We start from the raw sequence: 26,771 nt of genomic DNA, 5'->3' as shown, positions 1-26,771 counted from the left end.
CTAGCCCAATACAATAAATTTATAGAGAATGGGTTTAAGAACTAGGCTTTAGTGAGGGTTATAACAACTAGACATGGTTATGAGCGGGTTGAATTACAAGGATGTGGACTAAAGTGTGAAATTCTATCCTCAGCCCTCATCCGAGGAGTTTCTTGTTCTTATTATTTCTTCAGTGCTTGGTTACAAAGGTTTCAAAGATCATACAAATTGCTCCCGTATTCTCTATTTCTAATTCCCCATCTCCCTTTACTGGAGGATTTCTCACATTATATACCCCCTTCTAGTTGATCTTGGCCCTCCATCTGTTGATCATGCAGGTCACCACTCTAGTACTTGTCCCATCAGCCGCCTTCTCAAACCTTTTATGAGTTGCAGCAACCAAGGCAACACTGCTCAGGGGTCATTTCCTCATTAATGCGGCCAGAACGTTAGTTGTGGGCATTTAATGCGGAGGTGACAGTTTCTCCTTGAATTGCTCCTCCACCATGCTCCCATGGCTATCCTACTGTACTTGTCCTTTTTCTTGAGATGCTCTGGGAGGCTGCCTTCGACAGCGTGCCGCTTCTCCCTTCTATGATCTCAGTTGGCTAAAAACAGGATTGTCCTCGACGATGTTACTTGGCAATTTGGGCTTTCTTCGTTCGTCCTCAGGCATTTCTTCCTCCTCGGCGTGGGTCTTGGGCTTAGAGAGCGTTTGGATTCGGCTGAAAAAAACTGCGTTTGCGTTTTGTCTGCTTTTTTTTTTTTTCACGCGTTTTGGAGCGTTTTGGGTGTTGCGGCTACTGTTCATGCACTGTTCAATGAACAGTAGCTGCAAACTTTGACTTTTCAAATTTTTTTAGACCAATCACAGCACATCATGTACTGTTTACGGACCCACAAATTTCACTTTTCAGCAACTTTTTCATTAAAAATGGGTCCCACGATACTATTCACACATTTAAAAATTATTTCGCTACAGTGTTTTCAGTTTTCAGTTTCAGTTTTCAGTTTTCAGTTTTCAGCTGTATCCAAACGGATCCTTAGTATAAAGTGGGCTGGGGTTGCCAAATTCCTTGACCCCACACATCTAATTAAGAATTTTTTTTAGAACCAATTAAGATTTATTTAATAATATATAAATACATTAGTTTTTAAGTTAGGCGTAAATACACTTTTGGTTCCTACATTTTGAGTACATTTCTATTTTGGTTCTTACATTTCTATTTTACCACTTTTAGTCCCTAAAATTAAAAATGAGTTCCATTTTGGTCCTTACCGTTAGCCCACTAATGAAAATTACTTATGTGGCAACCTAAGTGTACTATTGGCACATTAAACACTAACATTACTATTAATTTAATATTAACCCCAAAATATAAGGACCATTTATACCTTTTTAAGTTATACCAACATTATGAAAATTTTCTAACCGAGAAGCCATGGAAGTTGAACACTCCACGCCATCCCAAAGCAGTAGGGAAGAAGAAGATGAGCTACACTGTAGTGTTAAGAAATTTAAAGAAAGTAATGGAGCTAGTAGCTTTTTGTAGCCTAGGAAACTTGTGAGTTATAAGGATAGTCTTGTGGGAGACATTCTTGAAGCTTACGAACAAGCCTTCAGTTTTGACAAAAATTGGGAGGAAGAAGATTATGAGTCGGACACTAAACTGGAACCGCTGTTGGAAGGTATGGCTGAAGTTAAATTATATAAAGAAACTAAAGCTCGTATTAGGGCACCATGGTCCAAGGCATTGATTGTGAAAGTGTTTGGTAGATCAGTTGGTTTTAACTACCTCACTTTCAAAATCAATGCGTTATGGAAACCGAAGGTGAAGATGGACTGTGTTAATTTGGGGCGAGATTTCTTTCTCATCAGATTCAGTTGTAGTGAGGATTTTGATTTTGTGCTCCGAGGAGGCCCGTGGTTCATTGGGGGGCATTACCTCGCAATTATGCCATGGGGGCCGTATTTCAAAGCCTTTGAAGCCAAACTTTCATCTGTTGCAGTGTGGGTTAGACTCCCTAAACTGCCAATAGAATTTTATGAGGCTTCAATTCTAAAGGAGATAGGGAGCGTGATCAGGCCTGTGCTTCGCATAGACTCCTTTACTGCTTTGGAAACCAGAGGTGGGTATGTGAGGTTGTGTGTTCAGATTAATCTGGACAAACCTCTCATTACTTCAATCCGGATAGGCAGACTAATGTAATGGGTTATGTATAAAGGTGTGTCGTTACTTTGTTTCAGCTGTGGACGGCTCGGCCATAAGAAGGAAAGCTGTTGTTATCAGGTAAAGCAAGTAACCACAGAGAAAGAGGTGCAACCAGGGCCAAGGACCGACAAAACTAGAGAAGAGATCCAGTCCGATGCAAACTACGGTCCGTGGCTGGTTGTCACAAGGAAAAAAATCTATGACTAGAATGGGACATTCTAATGGGCAAACTAAACCAAACCAGACAAGTCATGTCAAAGCTAAGGGTATTTCAGACCTTTCTTAAGAGCATTATCTTGAGGAAACAGGAAAAGATCTTGATAAATCACATCATAGTGACTCGGTTGACTCAAACTTTGAAGCCTCACATCCTATTGCAGCCCAAATTCAGACTAAGGACCTTGAGATGGTAAACGATTGTATGGTGGAAGATTGGAAGGAAACTTCGGGCAATGGATCCCAACAGATGACGCGACAGGGTGAAGGAAATAAATTAAAAAATTTGCACAAGACTAAAGCTAAAGGAAGCAACGGTTTGGGGGTTAAAGCTCAAAAAAAATTTAAAGGGCTCTAGGAACTTAAAACGCCCAATATTCAGTTTTGGGAGCAAGGATGATCTTTCACAGCCATTAGAAGGTCAGAGAGGAAGTGAACAGGTTGAGAATGGAAGGGATGTGAAGCACTCGAACCCCAGTGCCAAGAACCAGCTGGGCTATTTGGTACAGGAGAAGAGTGGTGATGATTCCAGACGAGGTTATAGCACAAATTCATGCAACACTGACAGAGACTCTGGGTTGGTTCAAGGAAGAGCTGGGACAAGCATGGAAGCCACTATTCCCCATAACTCCAACGAGCATCAAAACTGGGGATCTACCGTTGGACCACAATGCGTGGAATCTCACGCCCAACCTGTGGTGGAAATTCCTCATGGACACTCCGACGATTTCCTGGGAAGTAGCAGAGGAGTTGAGCAGGCAGAGACGGCCATCAGTCATGCCCTATTGGGACGAATCCAGATGGTTAATCCAGGAAAGTAAACAGGTGGATTTTCGGGGAATGGCTATGACTCATATGGGGAATCACACAACACTGAAATTGATCCAAATCATGGCTCCAGTGCAGAGGTGCGATGTTCTCCTGTGTTGCAAGGAGGATATCCCGGGCATTCTGAAGTATATGATAATATGGAAGCTAGAATGGAAAGCTTCCAAAAGCTTTTTGAGGAGGATGGGATGGAGTATGGTGGAGTCGACGACAACAAGTGCTAACCCACCTGAAATTGAGATACCTTTAAGCCAATTTGTCAAAATGAATATTTTATTATGGAATTGTAGAGGTGCTTTGAATGCTGATTTCGTAAGAATAATTTTTGAAATGGCAATTAATCATCGCCCTTCAATTATGGTTGTTACGGAGACGAGGGTTGGAGGAGACAGAGCAAGAAAAATTATTGAAGGACTGCCTTTTGATGGGTACATCACTACAGATACCGTTGGATACGCTGGGGGTTTGTGGATGCTTTGGAAGACACAGGAAGTTGAAGTGTCTCACCTCTCAAGCACAGAACAAGAAATTCATGCCTCTACTAAGGTGCACTCTTCTAACCTAACCTGGCTTATTTCTGCAATTTATGCTAGTCCTAGGTAATCTAAAAGATGAATTTTATGGAATAATCTAAAAACTGTAGCTTAACTCCATAATTTACCTTGGCTGATGCTGGGGGACTTTAATGAAGTTTTGTGTGGAGAAGATAAGTTTAAGGGAAATCAAGTGAACCTGAATAGAGCTCTTGAATTTAAAGAGTGTCTGGATGAATGTAATATGCTAGATTTGGGTTTTGCGGGTCCCAAATACATATGGATGAATTGCAGGCCCATCACAAGTCTTATTTTGGAAAGAATCGATAGGTGTTTTGCAAATCCGAGGTGGAGACTCCTTTACTTAAAAGCTATAGTTACCCATTTTCCTAGAACATTTTCGGACCACTGTCCGATACTTTTGGAATTATGTAAATCTAGTGCCAATAATTTTAATAAACCGTTTTGTTTCCAAACGATGTGGCTTCTTCACCTGGATTTTTATAGAGTAGTGCAGCAAGCCTGGGTTGGAATAGGCGTATTGGTTTACGTAAGAGTGCACGTAGAATACCAAAAGGGGTTATTCATGTTCAAGCAATTTTCAACAATACCATTGTGACTGTTACAGATGTACGAGGCCGGGTAATTTCTTGGTCCTCCGTCGGTACTCGTGGATTCAAGGGTACAAGAAGAGGGACACCCTTTGCGGCACAAACCGCAGCAGGAAATGCTATTTGGACGGTAGTGGATCAAGGTATGCAACGAGCCGAATAGAACACTACAAAGAGTAGTGGCAGATTTTGTTGATAGAGTTAAAAAATGGAAGGTGGAAGTATTCGGCAACATTTTTGCAAAAAAGAGAAGGGTGTTAGTTAGACTGAATGGTGCATAGAAAGCCATTGCAAAGAACTTTAATGATTTTCTGTTAGATTTGGAAAATCTGCTTTTGTCAGAATATTCCCTTATTTTAATGCAAAAGGAAGAATTTTGGGCCCTTAAGTCCAGACGAAATGCAACCTTTTTTGGGGACCGAAACACGTCCTTTTTCCATGTCTCCACTGTGGTGAGGCGACATAGAAACAAAATAAGGTGTATCAAGGATGCAGTTGGGAATTGGTTAACTGAGGATAATGAGGTAAAGGAGCATATAAGGAGTGGTTTTATAAATTTGTACACCACGGAGCTGAGGTGGTCCACTAAATCCTCGAATGTCTCTAATTTCTCTTGCTGCTACTTCTCAGATGAGGTTAGAGCTAGGATTGATTGTGATGTTACGGTGGAGGAAATTAGAGCAAGTCTTTGGGCTCTCAAACTGTTCAAAGCTCCAGGTCCCGATGGTCTACATGCGGGATTCTACCAACATTTTTGGATGGAGGTTAAAAATTCCGTTTGTGAGGAGATTAAAGAAATTTTTATGCATGGTGTTGTGCCGAGTTATCTAAATGAGACATTGATAGCCTTGATTCCGAAATGCCAAAATCCAGAATCATTGAGCAACTATAGGCCCATCAGCTTGTGTAACTTAATTTATAAAGTTATTTCGAAGATCATTGTGGCCTGAATCAGACCCCATCTCAGCAGCTTGATATCTCCTGTGCAGACTGCTTTTGTACCTGGCCAAAGAGGAACTGATAATGTTATCATTGCCTAAGAACTCTTTCATACCTTGGACAAAAAAAAGAAAGGAAGAGTCGGTTACATGGCTATCAAGTTGGACTTAGAAAAAGCATATGATAGGCTTGAATGGAGTTTTGTGCATAAAGTTTTAGAAGCCTTCCGTTTCCCTTTGAAACTCACTAAGATCATAATGAGCTGTATTGCGACTACTAGCATTTCCGTTTTGGTTAATGGGGGTGCTTTACAATCATTTGAGCCTTCAAGGGGTATTAGACAGGGAAACCCCTTATCCCCGTATATTTTTATATTATGCATGGAGTATTTGGGTCACCTTATTAAGCAAAAGTGTGTTGATGGAGTTTGGACCCCTTTGAAGGCTTCCAAGAATAATGTAGGAATCTTGCACCTTCTTTTTGTGGATGATATCTTATTGTTTGGAAAGGTTGATCCCGCTGCCTATGAAGCAATATTGGAAGTGCTTGGGAAATTTTATGCTGAATCAGGCCAAAAAATTAGTTTGGAAAAGTCCCGTGTTTATTTTTCTCCAAATGTTAGCGAAAGTTTAAAGGAGGAAGTCTGTGATAAATTGGGCATTAGGGTAATGCATGATATTGGAAAGTATCTTGGATTCCCATTAAGACATAGAGGGGCTGCTCGTAATCCATATAAATTCATAGTGGAAAAGGTCATGAGTAAGCTTGCAGGGTGGAAGGCAAAGTATTTATCCTTTGCAAGACGAACGCTTTTAATTAAATCTGTGATGTCCGCCATTCCTAACTATGTGATGCAAGGGGTGGCTCTACCAGTCCATTTTTGTGATAAATTGGATAAAATTAACTGGGACTTTTTATGGGGTTCCACAAGTGAGAAAAGGAGGATGCACATGGTTGGGTGGAGCAAAGTTATAAAGTCCAAGGAAGATGGGGGTTTAGGAATAGAAGCGGCTAGGGCGAAAAATATTACGCTGCTCTCTAAACTAAATTGGAGAATGTACCTGAACAAGATGCTTTATGGACCAAGGTGTTGCTTAAAAAGTATTGTTCCATTTCGAGAGCAAGGTCGAGGGATCCAAAAAAACTCCCTTCTTCTCCAAATTGATAAGCCATAAACCTGGGGTTTTCTATCTTCAAAAAAGGTATCTGATGGGGTATTGGAAATGGTCATGGAGTGAGAGTTTGGTTGGATAGCTGGATTAATGATGAGTCTCTTCGTGGCATGATAGAGGGACCCTTAAAGCAAGAGGATGTTGAGTTGACTGTGGCTGCCTTGTGCCGTGATTATGATTGGAGATGGGAAATCCTATCCTTTGATCTACTAGATTCAATTAAGAATAAAGTTAAAGCTATCCCACTACAACTTTTTGGAAGTAGGGAAGACTCTATCATGTGGAAATATTCCAAAGATGGTGAATTCTCCACGAATTCAGCCTACCAATTAGCCAACCAACCTGATTCAGCAAAAAATTCTTTTACAGAGCAGTGGATTTGGAAATTGGATATGCTACCAAAGATAATAAGTTTTCTATGGCTTTGTGTACATGGTAGCATACCTGTGAAGAGTGTTCTGGCAACTAGGGGTATTAATTGTGATAAGGTGTGTCCTATGTGCAAGCGGCATGAGGAAACTATTGTACATCTGCTGCGAGATTGTGAGGTTGCGCGTGATTTGTGGTGTAAGTTGGGAGTTCCTTATTCTCATATAAACTCCTTTAATGAAAATTTTGCTAATTGGCTTAGAATTAATAGTTTGAGTACTGTTAGACACAACACACATATACCTTGGTGCACGGTGTTTTTATATGCGGTTTGGTGTTTGTGGAAAAATAGGAATATTGTGATGTTTGAAAATGGTATACCAAATCCTAAGCTAGACAAAGCCTGCCTTGGTCAAGCTAGGGAATTTCACTTTTGTGTGAGTAAGATCAACCAAGTAACCTCCAAAATACCCTTCCTTGTCAGTTGGAATAAACAATCATTTGGCTGGCACAAATTAAACACTGATGGTGCTTCCATTGGAAATCCGGGTAAGGCAGGAGGTGGAGGAGTTATTAGGGACTGCCATGGTGATTGGGTCAAGGGGTACTCAAGATCAATTGGGTATACCACTAGTGTACTAGTTGAATGGTGGGCATTGCGGGATGGGTTGATCTTGGCCATTCAATTGGGCATAAACCAGCTAGAGGTGGAACTTGATGCCAAGGTGATTGTGGAGTTGCTCAATGGTGCTGAATGTCCTAACCGGAGTTACTCTCCTTTGTTGAATGATTGCAAGTCCCTCATAGCAAGATTTGTGCAGGTCCGGGTGAGGCACGGTTTTAAAGAGGCGAATCAATGTGTCGACTTTTTGGCTAAAAGGGGCTGTGTAACGACCCAAGGAAAAGTGCTAGCCACATCTGCGCTATACCTCAAAAGGACTAGTCATAATTGAGGCTCCTTGTAGTTGTTAATAAAACCCAGTTCAACCTAGTAAATACCCGATGTGGGACTTATCACATACCCATATACATCACACAATCAATCAAATTGGGGCATCACAATTTCCCCCACTTAAATCCCTAACGTCCTCGTTAGGGCCCACTTTGTAGGGTAGTGTCTCTGAGCCCACATGGGATTACCGGGCCGACTCTAATACCATATGCAACGACCCAAGAAAAAGCGCTAGCCACATCTGCGCTATACCTCAAAAGGACTAGTCACAATTGAGGCTCCTTGTAGTTGTTAATAAAGCCCAATTCAACCTAGTAAATACCCGATGTGGGACTCATCACACACCCACACACATCACACAATCAATCAAATTGGGGCATCCTTTAATCTGAAAAATAGTAATTGATGGGGTAAGCCACACATCTAGTAAATAATTATACAGAATACACAACGGAATAAAGTCAAGCCAGGCATGAGTATTTTGATTTTTCACCAAACTCATTCAACGATATAAAAAATAATTATTCCCAAACATACAATGAATCACTTAAAATAATTGTAATCACATCTTAAAATCATTAGAAAACACACACACACACACACACACATATATATATATATATATATATAATTGATCAGAGCACAATGTCACATATACACATCACATATTCTCACATATCATCCTGTGAGAGGATACCAACATCAAACCCCTGCTGGTGAGGGATCAACACATATTCTCACATACAATCCTGTGAGCGGATTACACATTTATCTGATCAATTCTAAAAACATTCTTTTTTAGTCACATATCACAAAACAAAATATATACAAAATAGAATGATTTTCTTAATATTAACAATTATTCCAAATAGAAAGCAATGGTGAATATCACAATATCGAACTGAACATAAATCAAAGGATGCTTGACTCTCTTAGGAAATGAATAAGAACTGAAGAGTTTATATAAATATTTTTACAATTCTTGAGTATGTTTGAAAACCCAATTAGCTAAAAGAAACGTCTTAAATACCATTTGAAAAAATAAGAATATGACTTTGAAATCACTTGGTTTTAAACAAACTTAAAGAACAAGAACCTTTTTAGAAAACTTACATTGAAACTCAATTATTTTTGGAAAATAGTTTAGTTTAGAAATCATCTTTTAAATGGGATTTGGACATTCAAACGTTATTTAAAATTCGAAGTATCTCTTTAAAACATTGTCTAAACGACGAAGTTTCTCTTTCAATGATGTAAAAATAATTCTTTCAATAAACTTTAGAAAACATAAGCTTTAAAAATATAACTTTTGAAAACCTTTAACTTCTAAGAACCTATAGAATAAAACTTGTGCATATTATGCATAATTACTTACAGTACTTTAATCACTCTGAAAGTCCAGCTGAAACACCCTCCAAATAGTCTCAAAATACTCTTAGATAGGACCTAGAATCAATCATGAAAATTACTTAATATCCTCCACAAAATATATATTTTATTGACCTAAACAAATTGACTCACTAAAATTAAACGTGCTGAACTAAATGATAACACTATTGCAAAACATCTCTACCCAAGAATATGTTTCCTTGAATTATCAAAACTTAGAGCTAGCAGCCAATACTTTAGGATTTAATATATGTCCTAAATAAAAGTAAAACCCGAAACATGAATTTAGGCTCTATAACTGAAACTTTGTTCTAAAATACACATTATGGGCAAACCTAGGATTTAATATATAACCCCAATGAAGACCGTGGGCCAAAACTAATATGACCTGTTCAAGGACTTAATATCATTGGCCCTAATGTGTTAAATATCTAAGCATTATTTACTAGGTAGATTTGGGCTTTATTAACAACTATAAGGAGCCTTAATTGTGACTAGTCCTTTTGAGGTATAGCGCAGATGTGGCTAGCGCTTTTTCTTAAGTCGTTACATATGGTATCAGAACCGGCCTGGTAATCCCATATGGGCTCAGAGACACTACCCCACAAAGTGGGCCCTAACGATGACGTTAAGGATTTAAATGGGGGAGATTGTGATATCCCAATTTGATTGATTGTGTAATGTGTGTGGGTGTGTGATGAGTCCCACATCGAGTATTTACTGGGTAGATTTGGACTTTATTAACAACTACAAGGAGCCTTAATTGTGACTAGTCCTTTTGGGGTATAGCGCAGATGTGGCTAGCGCTTTTCCTTGGGTTGTTACAAGCTGTGTTATGTTGGAAAATTTTGTTGTGTTTGATATTCCCCCCTTTGCTGATATGTATATTTTGTTAGACTCTGATAAAAATGGGTTGTACTATTATAGGCATGTTGTTAGTACTCTTGCCTCTGTGAGCAGTTTGTAATGTTTGTTTCTGGGTGTTAATATAATATCTATCCTATTAACCCAAAAAAAAAAAAAAATGTTATACCAACATTTTTTTAGAAAAGAAACGAAAGAAGTTTAACTATGTGTCCAAAGGGTTATAAGAGCATTTGCAACAGTGTAGCTAAATAGCTATATTGCTATTTTAGCTACACCAAAACATAAAAAAGCGGCTACAGCAAAGGAGCTATATCTAAAATTTTTTAGCTTTTTGCTACAGTGCACATCTATAGATAGATGTGCACTGTAGCTCAAAGCTAAAATGAAATATAATTTTTTATTTTGTGTTCACACTTCTTTTTTTATTTTTATTCTTTCCTTCATTCTCCTTTCTTCATCTCTCTCTTCTCATTGCCTCTCCATCTCTTTTTTCTTCCTCCACAGACCCACAAACCCTTCTTTCTTCCTCAGAGACCCATCGCCGATCTGCCTAAGCCCAGCCGCTACAGACCCGTTATCGTCGACCCACATTCGACCGCCAACCTGACCCATTTCGGCCTCTTTTCTCTATTTTTGGCGTTTCGGTTTTGTGTTTCGGCTTTGAGTTTCGGGCTTGCTTGTGTTTTGGATTTGTGTTTCGAGTTGGGTTTTTGTTTCGGGCATGGGTTTCGGTGTGTGGTTTCGACATTTAGGTAGCTGGATTTGGGATTGGTGGGTTTCGGCGTTTGGCTGTGGGTTTCAGCATTTGGCTGTGGCTGATTTTGTGGCTGTGGGTTTATTTTGTGGTATACTGTGGGTTTGTTTTGTGGTGGCTGTGGGTTTGTTGGTGATGTTGTGTTAGTGCCTTGGTGGTGGTTATGCTGCATTTTTTTTTTCCTGCTGTAAACTGGTGGCCGGTGGTGGTGATGGTGGTTGTTGTGGCTGTGGTTGTAACTGTGGCTGATGGTAGAAATGGTTGTGGTGGTTGCTATGGATTTTTTTTTAGTAGTGGAATATATTAGTTTATTGTAGTGATTATATTATTTTATTGTAGTAATTATATTATTTTATTATGTTAAAAGTTATTTTAGTAGAGTTAAATTTTTAGCTCCACTATCCTAGCTTTTCCCACTTCCTCACAAGTCACAATTCACGCATCCCCATGAAAGACTTCCCAGTTCTCTCCATGGACAAGCTCAATGTCTGAGCAGACAGACCCATGATATCAAAGCCTTGATAGAGAATGCGACGGGTTTAGAGTTTATCTTTTTGTGGGTAAATAGGCAGGGGAATTCGGCTGCTCACTCGCTCGCTAAGTGGGGTTCTCAATCTTTTTCCGGCTTCTTTAAGTCCAATGAATCTTCCTCAAAAGTTTTTCTAGCCTAGTGCTCTCAGAGAGGCCTTAAGTTATTTTTGTTTGGTGTTTTGTCTTTTGTTTTGCTTTCTGCTTAGGGCAGCTAGTCTGTGTAGCTGTTTCTTGTTTGTTAGGTTACGTTTCAGCAACAAAAAAAGGGACCCATATGCCGAGATAGAAGTTATGGGCGGTGGAAAATCTCAATCTGTCGAGGTTTGAGTTGTGATTTTGTTTTTGTTTTTGAATAAAGACTGGTGAAAGCTATAAAATCATATGCATGTGTGTTATTGTGAATCTTCTGATGAGACTTTGTGTGGCTTTTGTTGCTGTTGTTGTTGTTGTTCTTTTTGAGAGTTGGTAGGTTTGAAAGAAATGAGATTGCCAAAATGTTAGTTAGAACTTTTCATTTATTTTATAATCCCAACATTCTGTCTGATTAGTAAAAAAATTAAACGTATATTGATAAGTATTTATTTTATAATCCCAACATTCCCCCCTCCCCCCCAAAAAAAAAAAAAAAATTTCATAAACGTTACTTGGAACTCCTCAAACTTTTCATAAACTTTATTTATTTATTTTTATTGTTTTTGTGAGATTTGGTAATGGTAGGAGTTGATTTTTTATTTTAAGGTAAACTGGTTGGGTTTAAAAGAAATAAGAGAACGGAAATTCTATCTGATTTGCATATTGCTAAATATTTAGTTTATAATCCCAACATTCCATAACTCTTCTGATAGAAAAAAAAATTCCATAAAAATGTTACTTAGAACTTCTCACACTTTTCATAAACCTTTTAATTTCCTCACAGGATTTGTAAAGAATTTGCTTGAAGAAATCAAGAGGAGGAGGAGAGGCAATGGCGGTGCGAACGAGCAATAGGCTGCAGAGGCGGCCAAAAATGTACAGAAGGACGTATATGTACTATACAAGTAACATCAGGAAGCAAAAGAGCAGGAGCAAGAGCAAGACCAGCAGGACTACCGCATCTGAGATTCTCAAAATGCTGTGTGTCCACACTACTCCCAATAATGAGGAGGATTACACGGAGAGTTCTTCTGGAACAGAGAATGAAGAAGAAGAAGAAGATTTAATGAGACCCTCCATGACTATGAGGCACGATGATGATGAGTTATCATCTCCCAATCGTAGTAGGAAGATTAATATGGAGGAGACTAAACCAACAATACCTAAAGCAATGGCAAGAGAAGAAAAACGGTTGTGTGTAGTGTCTGATGATGATGATGAGCAGCAAGGTACTTCTACTACTTCAGTAAAGAAGAAGGCTGGTCAAGATGATGACATGGTTCATAATAATAATGGGAATGATGTTGACAATAATGACATTGACTCAGATGATGATAAAGGTGAAGTTGAAGGTGAAGATGAGGGAGAGGATGCAGTCCAAGGTGATGATGAACAAGAGGGAAGGAGGAGATATGATCTCCGAAATTGTGCAGATTTAAAAAAACTGTCTATGGAATTAGAAGGTACTTTAGTAGAGAAGGCTGATCAATATCATGACATGGATAATATTGGGAATGATGTTGACTATAATATTGACGCAGATGTAGATGATGGTCAAAATGAAGACAATGATAAAGTTGAAGGTAAAGACAATGGAGAGGAAGCAGTCCAAGGTGATGTTGAACAAGAGGGAAGGAGGAGATACAATCTCCGAAATGCAGGTATACGAACACTGTCTATGGAGTTCGAAGGTACTTCAGTAGAGAAGGCTGGTCAAGATCATGACAAGGTTAATCTTGGGAATGACGTTGTCGATAATATTGATACCGTCTCAGATGATAATCAAAATGAGATGATGATAAAGGTGAAGGTGAAGGTGAAGATGAAGGAGAGGTTGCAGTCCGAGGTGATGATGAACAAGAGGGAAGGAGGAGATATGATCTCCAAAATCATGCATATGTTCAAGAACTGTCTATGGAATTAGAAGATGAGGGTAAAGATGATGAGGATGATGATGAAGGAGAGGACGATGGTGATGATGAAGAAGAGGGAAAAGAACAACAAGAGGGAGGGAGGAGATATTATTTGCGAAATCGTGCAGATATACGAAGAGTGTCTATGCAGGAAGAAGGTAAGCCATGTCCAAGACCAATAAGATCTTCTCAAAGAGTATTACACCAAGGAATGGGAATTAATTATAAGGTTGGTTGGGGTGTAAGGAACGGTAGTGGATCAAGAGTTCATAAGCGTCCAGCTGAAGATTCTTCTGATGATTCTTTTCTTGTGGATGAGCTGGACCAAGGTCCTGCAGTAATTCCCAGCGGTGGGGGAGGTGGTGGGAGCAGATCTGGACTTCCTTGGCTTCTTGGGGGACTAGAAGAGATGCACGGGACAAGTACAGTATGGGGATTGAATGACGTTGCTGCATATTTATCAGGTTGGGATCATCAGAATCAAGGTAATGCTTTTACTGCTGGCCTGAGCTCTAAGGTAGGGGCAGACATTCAACCTTTACAGGTTGATGATCAGAGTGTTAGTTTTAATGATATTGGTGGGCTTTCTAAATATATTGATGCTTTGAAGGAAATGGTTTTCTTTCCCTTATTATATCCAGATTTCTTTGCAAGTTATCACATCACCCCACCAAGAGGAGTATTGCTATGTGGTCCTCCTGGCACTGGGAAAACATTAATTGCCAGAGCATTAGCCTGTGCTGCCTCAAAGGCTGGCCAGAAAGTGAGTTTTTACATGCGTAAGGGAGCTGATGTTCTAAGCAAATGGGTTGGTGAGGCCGAAAGACAATTGAAACTACTTTTTGAGGAAGCACAAAGGAATCAGCCCTCCATCATTTTTTTTGATGAAATAGATGGACTTGCTCCTGTGAGGTCTAGCAAACAAGAGCAAATTCATAATTCTATTGTGTCTACGTTGCTTGCTTTAATGGATGGTCTTGATTCTCGTGGACAAGTTGTTTTAATTGGAGCAACCAACAGGATTGATGCCATTGATGGAGCCTTGCGACGCCCTGGTCGATTTGATCGTGAATTTAACTTTCCTTTGCCTGGTTATGAGGTACGTGCTGAAATATTGGACATTCACACTCGAAAATGGAAACATCCTCTTTCCGAGGAACTAAAATTGGAACTTGCAGCTTGTTGTGTAAGCTACTGTGGAGCTGATTTAAAAGCTCTGTGCACTGAAGCTGCCATCTGTGCTTTTCGTGAAAAATATCCTCAGGTTTACACAAGTGATGACAAATTTGTGATTGATGTTGATTCAGTAGAAGTTGAGAAGTATCACTTTATTGAGGCCATGTCAACAATTACCCCAGCTGCTCACCGTGGTGCTGTTGTGCACTCTAGGCCACTATCTTCAGTAGTTGCGCCATGTCTACAAAGACATCTTCAGAAAGTCATGAATACTATATCAGATATATTTCTTCCAATTGCAATGTCATCAGAGTTGACCAAGCTTTCTATCCCCTCCTATAGTTTTGCTGCTGTCTATAGGCCCCGACTTCTGATTTATGGTGGTGAAGGTACTGGGCTGGATAATATTGGGCCAGCAATTTTACATGAAATGGAGAAATTTCCTGTTCATTCCCTAGGACTTCCGTCTCTTCTTTCAGATCCTAGTGCAAAGACACCAGAGGAGGCACTAGTACATATATTTGGTGAAGCAAGGAGAACTACTCCATCAATACTCTATTTGCCTCAGTTCAACCTTTGGTGGGATAATGTGAGTGATGATTTTTGCATAACTGATGTGGATTTCATGCTAAATATACCATTTTTGCATGCTTAATTCATATTTATTTTTTTAATGTGCTTCAAAAATCCTTGATCTACTACTCTGTGTTGCTTCTCTGCTGTCTAATTTTGATGGGCTTGACATTGCACTCACAGGCACACGAGCAGCTCAGGGCTGTCCTGCAGACTTTGCTGGAAGAACTGCCTTCTGACTTACCTATATTGTTACTTGGAACATCCTCGGTTCCACTTGCTAAAATTGAAGATGTGCCTTCTTCAGTATTTTCTCACCGTTCAGTGTATGCATTCCTCTCTCTCTCTCTCTCTCTCTCTCTGTTTTTGGAAAGCTATTTTCAAATAGTAATCTGGTACTAATTTAAATGTTGGTAATTTTCATGTTAAAAAATCATGTATTTCAATTCTTTCAATAGTCTTATATTGGAGATTCTGACTCTGAAAACTTTAATTCTTCTCTTTTGATGCATATTTTTCAAATGCTTACTAGATGTGCACTATGGTTTTTCTCAACTTAGCGTTTTTGGCTAATGTTAATAGTTTCTAAACCCGATACATTGAACCTAAAATTTGTGAAGTACGTCTTCTTATGAAACTTTATTTTCTTGAGAACTTTTATTCATAAGTCAATTATATCATATCAGAAGTTCTTTTCCTGCCTATAGTTAATTTTGTACTCTAATGTTTGTTATTGTTGTTTTCTTGTTTGGGGTCAGCTACCAAGTCAGCGAACCAGCCACCGAAGACAAATCATTGTTTTTTGACCACTTAATTAAAGCTGCTTTGTCAGAGGGCATGACAAAAAAATCGCACAAGTCAGCCTCCCAGCTCCCTGAACTTCCCAAGGCACCAAAATTGCCAAGTGGTCCAAAGGTATCTGAGTTAAAAGCCAAGATAGAAGCTGAGCAGCATGCCCTTCGCCAATTGCGGATGTGCCTTAGAGATGTTTGCAACCGGATTTTATATGATAAACGGTTTAGTGCCTTCCATTATCCAGTCTTGGATGAGGATGAGGATGCTCCAAACAACCGTTCAATCATCCAGAACCCTATGGACATGTCTACTCTACTTCAGCGTGTGGATTCTAAGCAGTATAGTACGTGTTCAACATTCTTGCAAGAAGTAGATCTCATTGTATCCAATGCCAAGGCTTTCAACGGAAATGATTATAACGGCGCTAGGATTGTTAGTAGAGCTTACGAACTTCAAGATGCAGTAAGTTTATATGTTCATTCCTTTTTGAGTTCTGGGTGCTCGCTTATATGTCATAAACTTATTATTCCCTAGTTTTATTTCTACCTCAGGTGCATGGGATGCTTTCACAAATGGACCCTGCATTGGTTGCATACTGTGACAAGATTGCTGCCCAAGGTGGTCCTGTGCATTTGCCAGATGATATGGCAGGTTATACTTTTACTTTCCCATCATCTAACCCTGTTGTGCAGCTGGGAAGTACTGTTAGCAGAGCGAGTGCACTACTTCATAATGTCCAACTAGAGGTTAATCTGGATCAAAGTTATGATGGGGCAATCATGAAACGACCAAAGAAGAATGCTGATATTGCTACACTAGCTACAGCTTCAACAGCAGAAGATAAGTCAAGGCATCATCAAGATTCACAACTGCAGGCAAAGTCATCTAAGGAACCTGATCAGACACATGACACAAATAATCCTGAAAGGCCAGAAACCTCTTCTGCTTATGGTAATCAGCATGAAACTTCTGCAGAAGATGTCATAATGTCTGATGGTGATAATATTTCAAACCAAGTGGAATCTGTCAAGCTGCTTTTTGTGGAGCATACAGCTAGCTACAACATTCCACAGCTTGAAAGGCTTTACACACGAATAATGAAGGGTGTTTTTGAAACCAAAGCCAAAGTAAAAGATGATCTTAAGCCTTCAATTTTGAAGTATTTGTTGAAATTTGCCGAGGATGAGGCAAATTTCTGATGCGCTTAGTTTCAATTGACGTTTCCTCTATATGTATGTGAAGTTGAGATAGTTGTAGAGAGACAATACATGCATTCATTGCTAATTTTAACATTGTATGGGTGTCGGGTGACCACTTGAGTAAAGAAGCTAATATATATTTTCATATTTACATATCTTTATATTGCCTTGATATTTCATTTATTTTACAATACTAAGGAATATTGAATAAAGTGGAAAACCAGTGGGTGCAAAATTTTCCTATTATTTTACAATACAAATCTACTTTTCCACAACTAATTTACAAAAACACTCGCATCAAATTATCTATATTACATCCTTTTTTACTTCTTTTTTTTGAGAATATTAAATATTTTTAACAAACATATAAAGAGAGGGAAGAAGGTTTTTAAAGAAACCTCTTTTACTTAAATAATACTTTTTCACCTTTTTATTTATTTATATTATTTCACTTATCTACGGCCCAAATGATACGTTGTAAGCGGTGGAAAATAAAAATGATGTTCGTAGTCCCACGTGACTTCTCGTCTGCTACGCTCCAAGCTTCTGCTCCAGTCTAAGGCGGCACCGGTATTTCTCTCTCTCTCTCTCACTCTCTCTCTCTGTTACTGTTTTACAGCACTTTTCAACTTTTTTATTATTATTATTATTTTAAATTCTGTTCACTTCTCTGGCTGAATGTTTTATAACTTTATCTATATATAATATGTAATGGTGTTTTTTATTTTTATAATAATCATATATTTTAGTATATTAAAGTGCTGTTTATTATACGTTTTGTATTAATTTTTGGCCGTTAAAATTTGAGTGGTTGAATGCATATAAATTTATATTTGATAGTGGTAGTTTGCATGTTTACACGTTTTTTTTATTTTTATATATATATATATATATATTTGAATTGGTTATATAATTAGTTTATAAAATTCAATATTTTAGGTTTCAAAGTGTGAGTAATTTATGGGAAATTTATATTTTTAGAGAAAAAAATGATAAAAATACAAAAACTATGACCCAATCCTCTGTCCCAAAAGTTGAAAAAGACTAAAGGAAGTGAATTTATGCAGACTAAAGGACTTTAGTGCATATAAACACTTAAAGTCAAAGAAAATATTCGTCAAACAAATGTACAAGGGGTTAACGTACATATTCTCAAATATATGAACAAATGTGTATTTGTATATATATGTATTCGTATATAAATATATAAAATACACTTTGCGGAATGTATCAAGCTGAAAAGATCTTAGCTCCAACTCTCACAGTCTTAATGCAATATTTCCAAAAAAACTAAAAACTGTTATTTAAACACACGTACCAAACGGACCCATAGTTTCTTTGGAAATACTCCCTGAACACTTTTCTCTGCTTCTTACTCTCAATTTCTTCCCAATCCTCTACCGTCTTTTATAAATAAATAATTTAAAAAAGAAAAAAAAAGAAAATTGAGAGATGAAGATGTCATCAGCAAGTTGTCTGCAACTAGTTACACTGTTAGATTCTCCAAGAATAGATTGCATTTTGTCATTAGAATATCAGGGTATATTCCGATGGTAATATTATTGTGTTTTGTTACAATTTGGAATTGCTGCTCAAGGACGCCATGCAAAAATGCAAAAAATCACGTTTATGGGGCCTAAAAGCACACTTTCAAAATTTTACCTAAAAATACCAAAAATCATGTTTTGAAAACGCCAATGTGATATCTGGCCCAAAATGATCTAACGGGCGCTAAGAATATCTCCTGTTCAATTGTAATAAAGCATGACCAAATCAGCTAAACATTCAACCTCAAATTCGGGCCTCTACATTAACACTGCTCTTTTGAATTTGACATGCATGTAAAAAAGTAGTTCTCAAGAAGTTCATTTGCTTACCAGTGACCTTATACTCTAATTTTCCAGGGTGCTTGAGATTAAAACTGGGATTGCATTACATCCAGCCAAAGGATCTCAAGTTTTGTTGAATTTTGCACTAACCAAAGGAAGTCGCCAATATCTTGCACCTTTTTTTTTTATATAAAAAAATCCTAATTAATACAATTTTCTGTTGCTTTCCAAAATAAAAGGTGATATTCAAGACAACCTATGTACTGACAAAGTTCGATCATGGATTTGTCTCATTCCCACAATCACGTCCTAAAATGTCAACAAAGTAACTCGAGAGCATATTTCATTACCTGGGGAATGCAAGTAAATTTTGGAATAGGTTCACCTAAAAAGAAATTCAGGTGTCTAAAGCTAACCAGGGGAAAATATGAAAACATGTGCTTCAGATGTTTTCAAGCCAGAATAAATTCACAGAACTAATTTTATAATTAACCAGAAATACCCTTCACCTAGAGCTGCTTGTTTTTTGCTTGGCCTTCTCAATAAGAGGCTTCAACTGTTTCTTTTCAGCAAGAATCTTGAGGAAGTTGAACAAAAAGGGTATGTAATTGTGTTTCCTGCGGATATTTTCTGTTCTCCATTTCTTGAACTTTTCCTCTTCCATTAAGATCTTCTCAGTAGCAGCTTCTATCCCGGCATTCACTTCTGAAAGAGATTTGTTCAGTGCTTCAACATTACTATTGCCGACCAGTCTATCTGGCTGTAAGGCAGCCAGTTGCTGCAAGATACGCTCCCTCCTCTTCTGGAGCTCCTTGAGTTCTGCAGTATACATTTCCTTCCTGTTCTTGATGACTGCCAAGAGATTGAATCTAATCTCACTCTGGGAATACCTTTCAATGCGCTCCTGGATAACTGGTTGCACCATCTGCAGCCAATCCATGTCACCTTGCCCACCAGAGCACTGACCAAGGCTAATGGGTCCATCCTTTAATCCATCAAGCTCATACAGAACTCCATCAACAGGTAAATAGCTTATAAAATGGTACACATCATCGTCTTTTCCAGCTGCCTTCTGCTCCTCTGGAACAAAAGGCTCAGGCCTCGCAAAACTATTATGGGCTGTGCGTATAGCTTCACTATTATTGATAGCCAAACCTTTTAGTTCCGGTGGAAAATTCTTTGTGAAATCTTTCAACTTTGACAACTCTGGGCCAATATCAATATCCAGACAATTTAAGAGGATAGACAAGATTGCTTGAGTTGCACAAGCATTATTGATTACCTAATCAGTGATCAAAATAAACTTGAGATCAGGAAAATTGGCAAACTTATTAAGCGCAAAAGTGAATCCCTGGCAAAATGACCTTACTTATCCCAAAAAAAAGGGGAAACTGACCTGGCTTGCAAAAAACAAATTAGGATTTGGGTCCTTGATTACAACACGGTCATCCTTTTCCCCCGGACGCCATTTGAAAAGAAAAATCAACCCATATACAGGCCTACATTTTAAAGGGGGAAGAGAGAGAGAGAGAGAGAGAGGGGGAGGGGGGACACAAAAACTTCAAGCATAAATATTTCAGCTAACACATGTATGCCTGAAAAGGGCTAAAAAAAAGGGCAATGAGATGTTAGAGAACTAACCTAAGATTGTTCAGAGAATCAAGGTCCAATGAATATAGCTCCTCTACCTGAGAAGAGACATCAAGGCATTATCATCATCAAATACAAGAAAAGATACTGCTAACGCCCCTTTATGGGTGGGTTGGTTTTTTTTTCTTTGGAGTAAAATCTATAAGAAATATTGAATAAATAAAAAACACATATTCTAAAATGAAATATGCTACTGGAATTCAAACCAAGTATTTCATTTCAAATTCTATCTTTAATTTATCCTTGTTATGCAATTGTATAAACCCAAGCACTGAGTTAATGTCAAGCTTCGAACTTGTTAATCCATACATGGTAATATAAAAAATGATATCACAGTATTTTTACTATTTTCTATATATACTATAAAACCAAAGACTACGACTTTTTGTTGACTTCCTTAGAGCTTGCCACGTAAGCTTTGCACCCTCCACAATTTTACACCTCATTCACTTTTTTCTTTATTTTTTTTAACTTTACACCAATACTCTTTATAAAACCTGACTACAAGACCATACACAAGAAACCGAGAAACTGAAAACCTTAGACCCATTTGCGGTTCAGTTTCTTCCTTCTCTACTTCGGTCCCTGTCTTTACACTTCACTTCTGTAGTCAGTACCATCTAAGACTTGACTTTAAGTTGCAAATGGATTGTGTTTGCGTCTGAATTGTGGTTTGTTAAGGCTTGAGTTTAACTTGATCTAATATGTTTTTCATCTTTGAAATTTCAGAATACATCAAGAAATCCAGAAGAGAATCTGACCAAAGTGGAAATTATCTTGGAGTTCAGAGAGAAAGCCACATAAGGAAGAGGAAGACAGAGAGATGGAAAGGTAAGGCATGGGGCTTCTTTGGGAAGTTAATGATAAGGTTGAGTGTGCATGTGATGGCTTCTGAAATATTTGTTTTTTCTATGAGTTCCTAAACTATTCTGTTGAAAATTTAATTTTTTTTTTTTTTAAATCAAAAAAGTTAAAATATAATTTAAAACAATTCTTGATGCTATTAGTATTAACAGGTTCGTTAGGTTGGTTTAAAAAAAAAAACATCAGCCAGTTCGGACCTAGCTCCTCTCTAGTGTGAGATATCGAGTATCCCGTTGTGATTTCGCCATGCTATTGACAAAATATTCAACTTCAAACCATGTGATGTCTAAAAATTTGATGCCCAATATTACCAATCCAATTAAAGTGTGGGTTTTCTTTTTATCTGGGTCTTTTTGGTTTGGTTGAAGATTTTGTGGTGTCACTTTGTTTTGCAGATCAATGGAAATTGGAAAGATGTGTACTGGAACTTTTGATTTCATTTTCACTAATTGATTGGGAAAGAATTTGATAGTATATGTAGTGGTGCATTTGAACCCATGTTATTACCTTTATATGTTTATTTGTTGATATAGAGATGTTATAATGTTATTAATTAGCTTCCTGGTGAAATTTCAGGATTATATAAAATCATCTGGTGAAATTTTACATTGGTTGTGTAGTGATTTGGTAGACTATTAGTGGTGGGATTGGTATTGAAGTTGGACTTGGTCTTAACATTTTGGTATTTAACTTTTGAAGACATTTTTAGGTTTTGCGAATGAGATAGGTTTATATAGTAGAACAGAGACGGATTGAATCACAATGGACTCAAAGATTGTGTATTTGAAAATTTAGGGCATTTTGAGAAGTAGGTTTGATTTTTTTTTTTTTTTGGATTTATTTTGTGGTTGGTTTGTGCATTGAGATTAGTGTTTAGAATTTTCTCTGCAAACTAATTCAAAGGTGACTTAGTGTTTTTGAATATATATTCGGATAAGAATTGTTGATAAATATGAGGTCATGCGTTAGAGAATTTGATTCATTTGGTAGACTACTGAAGGTGGGATTGGTATTGAACTTGGAATTGGTCTTAACGTTTTGGTATTTAATTTTTGAAAACAATTCTAAGTTTTACAAATGAGATAGGTTTATATGGTAGAAAGGAGATTAATTGAATCACAATGGTCTCTAAGGTTGTGCATTGAGATTAGAGTTTGGGATTTTATCTGCAAATTTAAATTTATAATTGGGAACAATTTGTGGGTTCAGTGAATTTTTTGGGTATGATTTAAGGTGACTTGGTGTTTTTTAATATGTATTTGGAAAAGAATCTGAATTGCAGGGAAGTTACCATATATAAATATTTTTTGTCAAACTTCTCGGTGCATTGCACAAGTTAGCAACTAAATAAACTCAAAAAAAAAATTGATTAAATTATGTTTTACCTTTCCTACATATAATTTATTTTTACTATGTTGATCTTCTCCACAAATGATCTAATATTAATATGAATATTTTTATTTATTGAACTTTTTGATGAACACTTTCGTGCATCGCACAGGTTAGTGATTGGTTTAATTTATTTCTTTATCTTTTTCTCTTCAATTTCTCCTCTCAAAAATAAAAAAAAAAATGAATAAAAATTTGGCCTTTACTCTTCTACCCATCTGTTCCACGATACCTATAAATTCTTCTCTCTAATTAACATGATTATCTTTTACTTTTTTTTTTATGGAAAAATTAACATGATTATCTAATAAGGTTTTACCTCCTTTGCTTTAATCGCACTAACACTAAAATTTATTCTTTCTAAAACCGTTACCAGTTGCAAATATATATCACACATATCGCATGTGCCAACCGCTAGTTGATGGATGCAAAGAATTGTCTCAACAAGATGTACAACCTTTGCATCCAAAAGAAGAAAACAGAGAGATAAAAGCTCAACCTATCATGAACATTTAAAATAAAAATAAAAAAGTTACCCACAGAATCCCTGATAACCAAAAGCAATGGTGCTGCAGTATAAGAAAACTTCAAAGACTGCAGTAAAACTGATTAATACTTATTTTGGGATCATGGTTTTACAGCATGCTTAAATGAAGCAACTGAAATCAAAGTTCAACTACATGGTACGTGGATGGTGCCTAGTGCAACAAGTAATGGTGTCAGAGGTATTAACAATGAGAGCAAATAATTAAGCAACTGAGATCAAAGTTCAACATTTTGTGCTTATGATGCACCTCGTTGAAAGTTTGCTTATGGAAGACTGCAATGTACAGCATGTGAGCTTCTGCCACAAAGCATGCCTTGACATACTGGCCTCTATTTTTCCTGAGTGGAAGAAATAAATAAATAACTTGTTTGGGGGGGGGGGGGGGGGGGGGACAACGATGGCAGTGTATTGGGCAATGGTAATGAGGAATGGTATCAATATGGTAAAGGCGGCAATGCCATGTTGAAAGTTGAGAAACAACTTCAAGTGAGTTTTGAAATGCCTTTTAGGTGGATGTGGCCATCTAAACCCTTCAAATTCTGTGACTATTACCTAAGTCCCTCTCCAATCAAGGAGAAATTTTTAGGAACCCCAAATCACTTAGAATCCAAATATAGACCCTAATCTTGTAAAATTCCCTATGTAAATAACTCATTTTTCATTTTATCATAACACATTTCACTAAATACTTCCAGTTTATACAAATTTGTTCTGCTGCATAGAGGCAGTCCAAATTAATATTCCAGACAATACACCAGCACTGAATTAGTTCTCTTTATGAGTGGCCCTTTGCTTTGGGTCTTACAGATAGTAATTATGTTCCATCTTTCAAAAAGTCAATTCATATGTAGATATTTTTTCATGATGTGATTCTTTAGGCTACTTCGTGTCTCTTTTCATGAAGTAGCATCTTTTCAATAAATTATTCTTACCTATCAAAAAAAAAAAAAAAAAAAAAAACCCTGCACTGAAATATTACTCAAAAAAGGTAGTAGGTCGGCAAATCTATTTGGACAAGAGCTTGGGTGAGCTTTCAAAAACATTGGCCACTTTTAGCAACATTAAATTGATTGAGCTTGAACCAAATATATCATATATATCCAAGACACTTACCTGCACGCCTTTAACTTGCATCTGCTGTATAAGTTCTGTAAAAATACCTGCAATGCAAGGTACAAATTTTAGAAACAATGTCCCCGTGAAAACCAAGAAAAAACATATGCACATACATAAAAGCATCATTTGAAATTTTATACAAAAAGAAATTCTAGGAAAGAGCCTTGTCAGAAATTCTATAAGATTCTTATGAATTAACAGAATGTATACAAAAACAAAGGAAATGATGTTGCAGTAAAGTTCAACAAATCCAATTCCTCCAGCAGAAGAATCGGAACTTAAACTGCTTCTTTATGAGGTTAAGGTTCCCAAGGGTGATTGGGGGGAGGTGGCTAGGATGAAACCCCCATCAGAAATTCAACAAATGCTCTCTCCTCTTCTAGAGATTTTCTTTTTTTTCCTCAAGGACTGGAGAATAGACTATCGTTGACAAAAGCTTTAAGATTCCTAGTTAGTGAATAGACTTTACGATTCTTATATTTTCATAAATCTGATGCATTAAATGGAACTAGCCGATAAAATGTCCACAGGGGAAGGAGCTCTCACGCCTAAAATGAAACTGCTAAAGAGCAGTACCAAATAACTTGAAGGACTTCATGATAAAACAATCAACAGTGGCAATGAACAATAAATCACCCACCTTGGGCTAAAATCAAACAAGGATGGATTGAAGTTACCTATAATAGATTTCTTTCAATCTTCAAGATTTAGCTTATTTCAATTTCATCAACTAATCTATTTCATTTAAAAATAATCATTTTTTTTTTAATTTTTTGGTTGATAATTGGATAGTTACAACAGAGAGGGAGGACTTGAACCCTAAATGTCTCTATTGAAAACATCAAAAGGTGCTAAACAGTTTGAGCTACAAGGATCGTCTGTTTCATTTGAAAGAATCTTGCAAAATCTTTAAAACAAAAGGAAAAAAGAACTATTCTCAAAAGCATACCGGGATCAGATTCAATTGTGCACCAAGACATGACTGGAAATCTATAAGCTGCAACAATGAAATAAGGTAATTTAGAAAGCATACATAAGCATCAAATAACTTGAACGATTAAAGGAAATCAACTACTTAATTAATTTGTAGATAGTAAATAAAATTTAAAAATAAAAATTTGGCCCCATTTAAGCCAAAAGCTTAATGTGATGAGTTTTAACCCAACTATGTTATATTAATAACTCACTTTTCTCGTTACTATTCAATGTGGGACAACTTCACTCACACGTCTATACACAAAACACAATACAAAGGCAGAGAGAGAATACGTGAAATCTGATCAATTCTAATTTTAATTCATTAGAACAAAAAAATAAAATCTTAAAGAAAATTAAAGCTAAATTGTAAAATTTTAAAAATAAATAAATAAATTGCAACAAAATTATGGTCCCGTTATTTTTGTGCATATATTCCATTTCACAAAACCTGGGCTTCATGTCTATAAAGGGTTTTGTTTTGGAGAAACTATAACTACCCACAAAGCTAAAATAGTATTTCCATAGCAAAAAAAAAATGGAGAACAAGAAACCCTAGAATCTGACTCTGAATATTTTAGACTTTAGATACATAAATTAAAGTTAGAATAATAATTAAAATCTATATGAAAGTTAAGTTTATTTTCAATTTTCTTGTAGAACCAGTTGGTGGGTAGGGAAAACGAGAATGAATCATGTATTATTAATTTTTCATACAAATTTGAGAGAGAGAGAGAGAGAGAGAGAGAGAACCTGTGGGTCTGGGAAAGTAGAAATATGAGCGAGAACAAAAATTACGGAAGCTTGTGTTTTAAATTTTAATTTGAAGTATTTGTTTGTTTGGATTTATACTATGAAGTTTCGGAGAGGGAGTGAGAAACTGCACTTAAAGCTTAACAAAGAATAGCATTTTTTTTTTTTTTTTTTTAAAAGAGAGTTTGGTCAAATAGTGGGGTCCACTCCTGATGATACCAATCGGTTTTTTGTGTAGACGGCAATTGAACCCCAGATCTCTTATACAATCATCAAAACATTTATCAGTTGAGCTAACTATAACTCACAGCTTACGCCTGAATTGAAATAAACGGTATAGTTTTTTTTATTTTGCCCTCTATAAAATTGTGGATCTCACACTTAAATTTATTGTTTGGCTAATATTTTCTAAATACAGTGTACAAAAACTTGTATCCTATTTTTCTAATTTTGAACATGATTTTGGAAAACGAATAAAGAGGTGTTTTCAGGATACAAAAAATATTT

At 37.0% G+C, this 26,771-nt stretch overlaps 3 protein-coding genes across 5 annotated transcripts; 2 read left to right on the top strand and 1 right to left on the bottom strand.

The window, feature by feature from the left end:
• The first annotated feature begins 12,359 nt into the window (after window positions 1-12,359).
• LOC115955504 (ATPase family AAA domain-containing protein At1g05910-like) lies at window positions 12,360-13,281 on the top strand. Its single transcript, XM_031073637.1, has 2 exons — window positions 12,360-13,214; window positions 13,261-13,281. Exons 1-2 carry the CDS (start codon window positions 12,360-12,362, stop codon window positions 13,279-13,281), a joined length of 876 nt encoding a protein of 291 aa, XP_030929497.1.
• Window positions 13,282-13,307: 26 nt separating this feature from the next.
• LOC115992149 (ATPase family AAA domain-containing protein At1g05910-like) lies at window positions 13,308-17,296 on the top strand. 2 transcript variants are annotated; one of them, XM_031116229.1, is made up of 4 exons: window positions 13,308-15,163; window positions 15,331-15,473; window positions 15,906-16,404; window positions 16,494-17,296. In XM_031116229.1, the coding sequence occupies exons 1-4, from the start codon at window positions 13,400-13,402 to the stop codon at window positions 17,139-17,141; spliced, it is 3,054 nt and encodes a 1,017-aa protein (XP_030972089.1). In that variant the 5' UTR covers window positions 13,308-13,399; the 3' UTR covers window positions 17,142-17,296. The 2 variants fall into 2 exon arrangements, with proteins under 2 accessions (XP_030972089.1, XP_030972096.1); XM_031116236.1 differs by having other exon boundaries at window positions 16,477-16,769.
• A 1,878-nt stretch (window positions 17,297-19,174) lies between these two features.
• Window positions 19,175-26,368, bottom strand: LOC115992134 (ubiquitin carboxyl-terminal hydrolase 2-like). Of its 2 annotated transcripts, XM_031116211.1 has the most exons (6): window positions 26,265-26,368; window positions 25,486-25,533; window positions 24,534-24,580; window positions 20,612-20,658; window positions 20,367-20,469; window positions 19,175-20,252 (listed from the first exon to the last, which is right to left on the bottom strand). In XM_031116211.1, exons 2-6 carry the CDS (start codon window positions 25,514-25,516, stop codon window positions 19,476-19,478), a joined length of 1,005 nt encoding a protein of 334 aa, XP_030972071.1. In that variant the 5' UTR covers window positions 25,517-25,533; window positions 26,265-26,368; the 3' UTR covers window positions 19,175-19,475. The 2 variants fall into 2 exon arrangements, with proteins under 2 accessions (XP_030972071.1, XP_030972078.1); XM_031116218.1 differs by lacking the exon at window positions 25,486-25,533 and having other exon boundaries at window positions 26,265-26,351.
• Window positions 26,369-26,771: the final 403 nt, after the last annotated feature.

The sequence above is a fragment of the Quercus lobata genome, chromosome 1 (assembly GCF_001633185.2).
Source record: "Quercus lobata isolate SW786 chromosome 1, ValleyOak3.0 Primary Assembly, whole genome shotgun sequence".
NCBI classification, from domain to species: domain Eukaryota; kingdom Viridiplantae; phylum Streptophyta; class Magnoliopsida; order Fagales; family Fagaceae; genus Quercus; species Quercus lobata.
This window is presented reverse-complemented; position numbering and strand designations above follow the sequence as displayed.